Source organism: Cyprinodon variegatus, unplaced genomic scaffold, assembly GCF_000732505.1.
Source record: "Cyprinodon variegatus isolate N-32 unplaced genomic scaffold, C_variegatus-1.0 Scaffold1267, whole genome shotgun sequence".
NCBI classification, from domain to species: domain Eukaryota; kingdom Metazoa; phylum Chordata; class Actinopteri; order Cyprinodontiformes; family Cyprinodontidae; genus Cyprinodon; species Cyprinodon variegatus.
In genome coordinates this window covers 48,444-58,615 of record NW_015151720.1, presented here as the reverse complement: position 1 = coordinate 58,615, position 10,172 = coordinate 48,444, and the positions used below count along the sequence as shown (strand labels likewise).

At 47.9% G+C, this 10,172-nt stretch overlaps 1 protein-coding gene across 6 annotated transcripts in view; it reads left to right on the top strand.

Annotated features, from left to right (window-relative positions):
- The window catches only part of rasal2 (RAS protein activator like 2), a 49,342-nt gene that overhangs the window by 19,203 nt on the left and 19,967 nt on the right, over window positions 1–10,172 (top strand). For 5 of the 6 annotated variants that reach the window (XM_015401856.1, XM_015401855.1, XM_015401853.1 and 2 more), the window contains exons 2-3: window positions 2,530–2,657; window positions 2,745–2,868. In XM_015401856.1, coding sequence (XP_015257342.1) covers window positions 2,530–2,657; window positions 2,745–2,868 — 252 coding nt within the window. Of the gene's footprint in view, window positions 1–2,529; window positions 2,658–2,744; window positions 2,869–6,335; window positions 6,452–10,172 lie in introns of those variants that run through there. The other variant, XM_015401858.1, reaches the window with a different exon arrangement.

The window sequence follows — 10,172 nt, the reverse complement described above, 5'->3', positions numbered from 1 at the left end:
AGTAGGTGGCAGTAGTGTTCTTTGACAAACATGGATGCCTCCAGTAAAGCACATTCACATGGAAATGACTCTGAATTAAAAACACTGATCATTTATTGAACAGGATGGAATAATTTTATATTTAAAGAACTTTCAGAAGTTTGAATTCTGAATAGGAGCGGACTTTTCCTTTAAAATCTACTGTCAGCATCTTTATAGAGCAGTGCAGATATCCTTTAGCACTTTCAGTAGAACGTGGACGGCTGATGTCTCTGTTGGGCGGCTAACTTCCTTCAAACTATTGAAGCTTCTTCCGTTGCCAATGAAATGTTGTTTCAATTTTGATTCAATTTCATTCAATTTTGTCGGCTTTTTAAACAAAAGTATAGAAACTTAACTCCATAGATGTTCCCACAGTGCCTCCCCCACACCCCCCCAATCGGTTCAGGGGTCAAGAGAGGATTTTTAACAGTCATTGTGATGCGATCCCTCTGGGATTGAATGTGAATGTCTTATAAAAAACATTTTTATTTATTTATTTATCTAAAACATGATTCAGACTTGATACAATGAAACTATAAAATGTACCAAAAAACAAAAACAAAACTAAGTGCCCCATTAATGAAATCATCAAAGTCTTTTTAAATTAATGCATTAATCTAAAGATTAATAACATGAAATGCATCACTGAATAGAGGGAGGAGTCAGGTCCAGCTTTTATTCCACCACATGAAGCTCTGGATGTGTTTTCAGTGAAGTAACCAGTCAGAGCAGACTGTGTTCAGACAGAACCAGCCATCCAGAACCAGTCAGCCGTTGGGTTTTCCTTCCAGGAGTTGAGTGGAGACGTTCTGACCACACAGCAGACAGCAGGAACCAGGAAACGGACTCTGGCCGCTCCGTTCTGAACTAACTGCGTCTGCAGAGGGCTGTGCTGCTTTCAGGATCCCCTAGGAAAAAACAGATAACCGTGTTTAGAGCCATAAAAGTCTGGTAACAAGACCCCCCCCCCTTCCCCAGTGCAATGGTCCCATCTTGATAAAGCGGTGATGTGATGTTGCCGTGCTCTGATTGGCCGCGGGCTGCTTTGTTTACAGGTTGCCATGGCGATGTGTGCAGCCCTGCAGACAAAGCCACCTCTGTTGTCCTGTCCTGAAGGAGCTGTTAACCCTTTGAAGGCTCCAGACGTTCCGCTGTCCCCTGCAGGAGAGGGAGCGGGTCGATACGGAACCAGAATCTGGTACCGGTCACCCAGCAGCCTGGAGCTTCACTGGTACCAGGTTCTGGTTCAGCGCAGCAGATTTAAATCAGAGGGAAACCTGAAACCTGCAGGACAGCTGGAGGGTTTTTATTCCCTCAGTTTGACCTGCAGGCGAGTCGGGTCCCGTCCTTAGCCACAGTCTGGATCAGGAGGAGGTGACCCAGAACCAGATCCCAGTGCGGCGTGATCCGGTTTCATGTAAACACAAACACACGGGCAGCTTCAGAGGGATGGCAGACATGCCGTGGAGTGGGCAGGGCCAGAGTGGGTGAGGACCACTGGACGTCTCACTCCTCCCTCACACATTCCCCAGAGAGGCTCGGCCCGGTCCGGTTCCCTCCTTCAGCTCCAGTCCTGCAGGTGTTAATGGGCCACTAGAAACATTTGGACCCGGTAGGCAGGTACCGGGCCGGTTTGATTCTGCTGCGGTCCAGGAACACAGACCTGTCCTGTCTGCAGCAGCGGAACTTGGCCAGTTATCAGAACCAGAGTCCAGTAGACAGAACCGGGGCAGTGGTTCTGGTGCCTGCTGCAGCCTGCGTGCTCTGCAGCAGGTGTGACTCTCAGCGGGTCTCCAGGGTTCTGAATGAATTATTGCTGAGCCAGAAATAACCTGAAAGAGGAGAAGCTCCCAGCTGCTGGCGGGCCGGGCCAGAACTGCAGCTGTCCGCTCCCTGACGTCCTGCTGGACTCAGAACCCGTTAGTCCTCAGTCTGTCAGAACCTGGGCTCCAGTCATGTATACCTGTGTGCTGTTCCATCAGAACTGAGCGGCAGCAGCTGATTGTGGGTCATGTTATGTTTACCCAGACGCTCAATAATCCCACACTATTTTGGGGGCAGTAAAAGCATCGTGTGTTTCCCCTCAGGGTCCTGCTGAGGACCGTAGCAGGACCTGTGTTTCTGTGACCTTTGACCCCTCCTAGCTGCCTGTCCCTCCTGCAGAGCCACAGCGCCGCCTGCTGGACACTCAGCAGCTCTGCATCATCTGGACGAACCGCTCGGTTCTGACTCGTTCTCCACATGTTGCATCAAAGGATTGTCAGGCTGAGGATCTGGGTCAGGAGACCAGAACCATTACAGCAGGACGGACGGGTTTGGACCTGCTGCTTTTTGCAGCAGCTTGCTTCCAGAACCTTCTGCTCCGTCCGCTCCAGGGGGAATAAATGCGTTCAGGAGGTCCGATGACCAGCTGAACCACAGCTGTTTTAACTGTTAGAAGTCTTTTTCATTTTGGTTACTAACCTTCATTTTTGTTCTGACCCGTTCTGCTGTGTTCTGGTTCCTCAGACGTGAAGGGACCCCCGGCCCACCGCTTCTCCTGCGGTCAGAGTCCGTACACGGACGGCGCCGCCTGGGAGAGGAAGTTCTGCATCCTGACCGACAGCCAGCTCATCCTGCTCAACAAGGACGAGGAGGTCCGAGCCCGCCGCCCCGCCCCGACACGTTTCTGCTGCTCCCAACCTCCAACCCACTCTAACCTCCCCCCCATTCTCCCCCGACAGGCTGCAGGCGAGCCTCAGGAGGCCCCCACAGAACCCACCAGGGCCCGGAGCCTCCGCCGGACCGTCAGCGTGCCCTCAGAGGGACAGTTCCCCGAGTTCCAGCCGGAGGGCGCCACCGTGCTGGGTAAGGCACAGAGATGGGGTTTCCGTGGTAACGGGGAGCTGTGGTTTAACTGGATTACTGAGGGTGTGACCAAACAGAGGATCAGAGGAGGAGATCCAGCTGCTTTCAGGTTCTGAAACCTTCTGGCAGAATCTGATCCACCATTAAAGGTTCTGATCCACCTGGTCCTGTAGAACCACGGTGGTCCCTCACAGTGATGGTGGTGACGGAACATCTGGGTACTGATGATAAACAGCGGTGAATCCTTGGTTCTGATTCTGACCCCCACATGTGGAGGGGCTCCCTCTGTCCAATCAGAGGGACCCTGGAAGAACTGGACCTGGAGAGAACTACGCTGTGTTTGGTTCTGACCTCCAGTCCTCACAGCCTCCTGGACGCCTCCCTGCTGTCACCATGGTAACCAGTGAGGCAGCATTTAGGTCCTACCTTATTCAGCAACTTTTCTTAGTGAGTCGTCATGAAACAAAACGCTGCTCCTAAACAGGGAAGAAGTTCTGGGATGTTCTGAACCAGAGGTTCTGTTCAAGTCGTACCAGATGTAGAACCAGAACCGCTCCAGTTTAAAGCTGGTACTGATCTTTCTACTTCTGTGATATAAACTCCTTCCTGTTGAAAAACTGATAAATGAATCTTTTCTGGTTTTATTTGAAGAATCAGCAGAAAAATCTTCACCAGCTTTAGATTAACAGTATTTAGAGCTTAGTTAAGCCCGGCCTACACTGTGTGATCTTTGGGGCGACTTTCCAGTCGTGCGAGAATCTTTTGATCGGGCCGACTTTCAGCCTAATCGTGAGTCGTGTACAGGGGGTATGAAGGCCGATCAGCCTCTCACGACAAGCTCAGGGCTCCTTTCTCCTCTCAGATGTAAACACAGCAGCCTGGCAGGGAGGCAATGAGTGAAATGCAGCTCTGTCTGCAAAACTGATGGACCGCAGCAGCCACGCCTTCTCAGCCATGTCCTTTTTCCAAATACGTTGTCGCCCTTTTTTTCTAGGACCCTCAGCACAAAATTGCACAATTTTGAGCTTAATATCCCCGTTCTATTTGTTTGGCTTCAGGATAGAGAGCTACAGAGCAGTTTGACGATGTTTTTAGACGTACAGTGTGAGCAGGTAGATCGCATGAGAGCCTCGAGCTGAACATAAATCATGAGCTGCTGCTATAACTGTACGACTAAACCCTGCGTTTAGTCATACAGTCTGCAGCAGATGTGTGCAACGATCGAAAGGTGTACGCCGAGCTTTAGTTTGGCTTTAAATGCTCAAGGAGGAAGATTACCCTCCATGACGGTGTGTTCAGGGGCATGCTATGGTCAGTCATTCAGGTGCATTCAGGTGCAGCCTGCGGAGGTTTTACCTCCATGACGATGTGTTCAGGGGCATGCTGTGGTCAGTCATGATGGTGTGTTCAGGGGCAGCCTGTGAAGGTTTTCCCTCCATGAAGGTGTGTTCAGGGGCAGTCTGAGGTTCCGGTCCAGGTAGAGCTTTTCTCATTGTGACGTTCCTTTCAGGTCTGATTGGAGGTTTTCCCTCCGTGGCGATGCGTTCAGGGGCAGTCTGTGAGTCAGGTCCCAGTGGAGGTTTTCCCTCCATGATGGTGCGTTCAGGGGCAGCCTGTGGAGGTTTTCCCTCCATGATGGTGCGTTCAGGGGCAGTCTGTGAGTCAGGTCCTGGTGGAGGTTTTCCCCCCATGATGGTGCGTTCAGGGGCAGCCGGTGGAGGTTTTCCCCCCATGATGGTGCGTTCAGGGGCAGCCTGTAGTGTAGCAGCTTTGTGTTTCAGGTTGTGTGGAGGAATGTGGAGAACAAAGCTCCTAGTGTCCGTCCCTCTGACCCTGCCGCCAGCCTGTGGGACGCCTGGGCTGAGGGGATTCCCACACACAGCTGCAGGGGTCCTGACCTGGTTTAACTGGGAACACTGGGAGCCTTATGGGGGGTCTGACTCACTGATGGGGTCAATGATTGACTGCTTTCAGTCTTGACTCCGCCCCTTTAATCCACCCCTGGAAGGGGGGGGGGGGGGGGGGGGGGTATTTATAATTAGCAAACAGGCCTCTAACAACCAGTTTAAACTGGGTCTGAACTGGTTCATTACACCTGTTTAGAATGGTTTCACTGGGTTTTGGTTTGGGCCGGTGTTGTTATACTGGGTTTATACTGGTGTATGTGGGGGTTTCACCCTGTGTTTACATTTAACCAGGGTTTAAACTGCTTGAACAGTGTGTTATACTGGGTGTGCTGGGATTAAAGCTGGTGGGACCTGTGGTTTTACTGGGAGGCTCTGTGGTTTCACTACAGCTTCAGACTTGGATTCATGGAAGATGTTCCTGCTGGATGAACTTCAGGTCCATTGTTGTGTTTAAACTGGTTTAATACTGGTTTTAACATGCCAGCTGGACGTAGGCGTCACTGGTTTCCTGATCTGATGATCTGATTCCTGCTGGTTCTACTAACTGGGCTGTTTTTGGGTTTTACTGGTTTTGCTCTGAATGGGTTGTGCTTTGATGCTGGGTTGAACTGGGCTAAATGGTTTGCAGATTAAATCTTTTCACTGGCTTCACTGGTTTAATTACTACATTTGACAGTTTGGATGTTTGGTATAAACTGGATTAAAGCGTTTAGACTGAATGTAAACAGAAGTTCTGATCAGACTGTGAGTCGGACCAGCTGTCCAAACCTTCCTCCTCCTCCGCTCCAGCAGCAGCTCAGGTGTAATTTTGGTTCTCGGTCTAATTACAGCGTCTGAGTGTCCCACCACAATGGCCCTTCCTCCTCCTCGTCTTCGTCACCTCTGTAACCACAGCCCAGAGGAAGGATTCTAACATGCAGTCAGTCCAGCCTGCATGTTTCTGCTCTGGGTTTAGCTGGTTCTGGTTCCTCAGGGACCCAGGATGTTTACGTTAGAACCTGAGGAGGAAACAGTGATGGCTCCCAGGGTTCCCCAGGCAACCATAGCAACCTCAGCTGTTCTTTCTAGATGTTCCAGGAGTCCTGAAGGTCAAACTGGCTCCATGGAAAAATCTCCACCATGAAGGAAAAACCTCTGCAACACAAAGAGTCAGAACCGGTTTCACAGCAGAACTGCTTTACGAAGTCTAGAAATCTTATTGTCTCATCCTGCTAAACAGAAAGTTTCATTGTTGAAATAATCTCAGAGATTTAAAAGAGTTTTAACTGTAGAAGCTGCAGCAGAACTGATCCGACCTTCATAGATTAGGTACTAATGATGAAGCCGACTGTAAATTCGTTAAATAATATAATAAAAATCATCAAACCAACTAAATGTGATTTAAACCTTAAGAATCCTGACCAGGGATTTTAAATAACTTTCTATCAATATAAATTAAATGAATAAATAAATCTGAAAAGTCTGCCTGGCTCTTATTATGAAGGTCGAGTTTGCCAGGCTCTTATTGTGAAGGCTCACCGCGCCGGATGCTTATAATGTCTTTAGCGCATTAGGCTCTTATTCTGAAGGCCTGGGCGGAAGTCCGTGTTCCTCTGAGTTGTTTGAGTGTGTCGGGCTGAATGAATGTGGCTCCGGCCCGGGACATGTCCGGACCTCGGTTCTGATGGACCTCCTCGGTGAGTCCCGTCCTCTCTGCTGCTCCTTACCCAGCCTTTAGCGCCCGGTGCTCGGCCAGCCTCGGTGGCCGGCTCCCGGCTCTCTCCTGCGGTCGCTCCGCTGGTTGAAACCCCGCTGAAGTAGTTTGGTGTCCGGTGCAGGAACCTGCTGCTGCTACCCGCCGAGCTTAACCGGTACCGGCCAGGATTTATTTAGTTATGGAGCCGCTAATCCCGGTCAGAACCGAACCTGATTTAATCTGACTGGTTCTGGTTTGTTGCTTAAGTTAAAGTTTCCCAGTTCTACCAGTAGAACCAGGAATAGGGAGAACCGAACCAGTGGGGAACAGAACCGATCCTCCTTTATTCTGGGTTCTGATTCTGGACTAAGTTCGGCCTAATCCATCCCTCCTGCTTTAATCTGTACTCCTGTTCATCTGATGATGGGATGATCTAGATCTGCTCTTTCATCATTTCTGCTCTAGTTTTACTTTTCTACAAATATGTGACCCTGATGCAAGAAAAAGAAAAATTTTTCCACAGATTTTTATTCCTTTTAACGTCCTTCCTTCCTGTTTTTTCTTTCTTTTGGCTTTAATCTAGATTTATGTCCGTTTTTTTTAAATCCAATCTTATTTCCAATGTGTTTCTATTTTATCCTGGTTTTAATCTGCCCTTTATTCTGTCTTTAGTCTCAGTTTTATCCTGATTTTACTGTGATTTTTGCCCAGTTCTCTTATTTATTCCAGTTTCCTGCTGCATTATGTCAGCCTTGTGTATTTTGATCCCCTGGTTTTTATCCTTGAGCGATTCTTATTTAATTCCTGGCGTTGTCTTTATGATTTTAAGATTTTTCCACTGTTTGGATTCTGTGTTTATCTCGCTCTAATTCTGATTTCTCTCCTGTTATCTGCTGTTGATGTTCCTGATTAAAGTCAGGTTTTATTTTGACCTGATTTTATTGCTCTTATAGATTATCTGAGCTCCAGAAGGAAATGTTATTGTTATGAGCGTCCTGCTTATTAGGGTTTATTTTCTGTTTAGTAAATAATCTGAATGATAAACAGTTTAAAAAAAGATCCCAGTTAACTTCTGCTTTACAAAAAGAATCTAACTTTGTCATTTTATCAGGAGAAACTGATTTATTTTACTATATTTAACAAAAAGAATCCAAATAGTGACAGATTTTAGTTCTGAGTAGCAGCTTTGGCGTTGAGTCAGAGTTTCATGAGGCCGAAACAGCCAGAAACCGCTGACATCTCTTCATCTGGTTTCATGTGTGAAGAACCTGAATGATTGTTTACCTGAGCGCCGCTCACCTGTCGGCCAATCACAGCGGCCGTACAGAGGGCTTTCATGATGTCACCTGCAGCGAGGTGTGTGCTATCTGAGCTGATCTCAGGTCAGTTCAGAGGGAAACCCTGAGTGCTGCCTTCAGGGCAGATTTGAGAGCAGCTGACGGCAGCTACAGCTGGTTTAAACAGATGTGAGACCAGCCTGCTGTGTCCACAGCTCCCTGCACTCAGCTACTGTTCTGTTGACCTTTGGTTCGCCCTGTGATGCTGCAGCTTAACGTTGTGGATGTCAGAGCTGCAGCCCAAACAGCTTTGTTAATAAGTTGAGAGGAATGTCTGCAGAGGCAGCAGCAGAGCGGCTTCTTTCAGTCTAAAGACATTCTTTGAATAATTATTGTGAAAGCTGAGCTCTGTGAGACCTTCAGGGAAGAACAAGTCGGAGAGAAAGAAAGGCTTGCTGAGCTGCTGTTTGCTGAGCAACATCAACCTCTGGAGGATCCAGGAAGAAGCAGGTTCACTAACGTTCACCAGAAACACAGCAGGGATTATAAAACATGGAGTCAAATATTTAGTTTGTAAATCTTTAGAAAAAGCTGATAGAAACACAATAATGGCAGTCATGTAGATATTTCAATTTTCCATTCAGTAAACTCCTTGGAGATGCTGAAGCCGCCCGTCCATCCATTTTCCATCACGCTTATCCCTGCTGGGGTTAAGGTGGAACCTCTGTCTATCTCCAGCTGTCTAATGGCGAGAGGCGGGGTCCACCCTGGACAGGTCTCCAGTCCATCGCAGGGCGACACAGAGACAAACAACCATTCACGCACACACTCACTGCTGAGGATGATTTAGAGAAGCCAAGTGAGCATAGCTGCCTTCTAAGCAGTGGACCTGGGTTCGAATCCCAGCCATCACATGATGTGATAGCTTAAGTAAAACCAAAAGGAAAACCAGTCTTCATAGGGGAGGCCTACTGGTCAGGGCATAGAGCTTGGAATCCTGAGGTTCTGAGTACGAGTCCCACTCCCACAGACTGCCACTGTGGATCTCTGAGCAAAGACCCTTCACTGCTCCCCCGGCGCCGCACAATGGCAGCCCACTGCCATTCAATCTCTGCATTTAACCCAACAGTGTAATGACAATAAGAAGCTGAAAAGAAAAAGAAAAATATATAAATTGTGTAGTATTGTTTAGTATGCTAACACCGATGTTAGCATTAAGATTCTCCCATTGTGGGACAATAAAGGGATTTTCTATTCTAATAATACCTGGGATTCTCCAGTTTGAATGCTGGCATTAGCATGCTGAGGCTAACATGCTATTAACAGAAAGATCTTTTGCTTGTTTGATCTTTTATATATACATTTTTTTGATAATTTTATCATTTATAGCCATTGAAAGCATTTTAGCTAACTGAGCTTATGTTAAAGGGTTAAATCGTCAGTCAGTTGATCCTTTTTCTTCCTTTGATATTTTTTTTCTTGATGAGTTGAATTTCAGAGACATAAAGAGGTTTCAGAGGCGCAGCCGTAAGTGTTGTTGATCCAGATGACTTCCCAGGTCCCAGAAGCTTCTGGATCCCAGGGAGGAGGCCTGGATCAGGAGTTTTTAATCCACCACCTACAGCGTTACTGTGCTGCCTCTCTGAAAAGCTCTCCCGGAACAATGAGAGCAGTTGTGTGTGAGGCGTTCAGGTGCAGACTAAGGTGCAGTCGTGTTGTTTGAGCTCCACCCAAAGACACAAAGGTTTCTGTCAGCAGCTGTTTCCGCTCTGTGATCCTCAGCCAACAAACAGAGCCATCTCAGACATTCCCATCATTCCTGCTGCTGCTCTCTGCTGACATCATTCCTTTCATTCATCCTTCCTGTGCTTGAGGCAAAGCTCCGCCCACCTGCAAGGTCAAAGGGTTAACAGGTGGGATTTCAGTCTGCCGTCACCGAAAAACCTGAAACTGAATGCAGGAGCGGTGCTCACAGGTGGAGGTGGTCAGCAGGTGTGTTCTCCTGATGGGTGGAGGCGGTCAGCAGGTGTGTTCTCCTGACGGGTGGAGGCGGTCGGCAGGTGTGTTCTCCTGACGGGTGGAGGCGGTCAGCAGGTGTGTTCTCCTGACGGGTGGAGGCGGTCGGCGGGTGGTTCGTAGATTAGATGCATTATTACCTATTTTGGTTGATTTGTCTTTAATGGACTTTATTTTTCCATTTTCTACATTTAAAACAGGATCAGGTCAGAAGTGATGTTTCCAGATGTTGATATCTTTCATATTTAATGATGTTTGCTTAGAACAGGTTTGATTTAAAGGCTTTTTCTCTGAAGTGATGCTTTCATCCTCCATGTTGATTTGACCTTTAACTTCCTGAGGTTTTTCCAGAAACAGAGTCTGGTTTTGAACCAGATCCTGTCTGGGTTTACATAGAAGTGTGTGATTCAGATCCTGTCTGGGTTTACA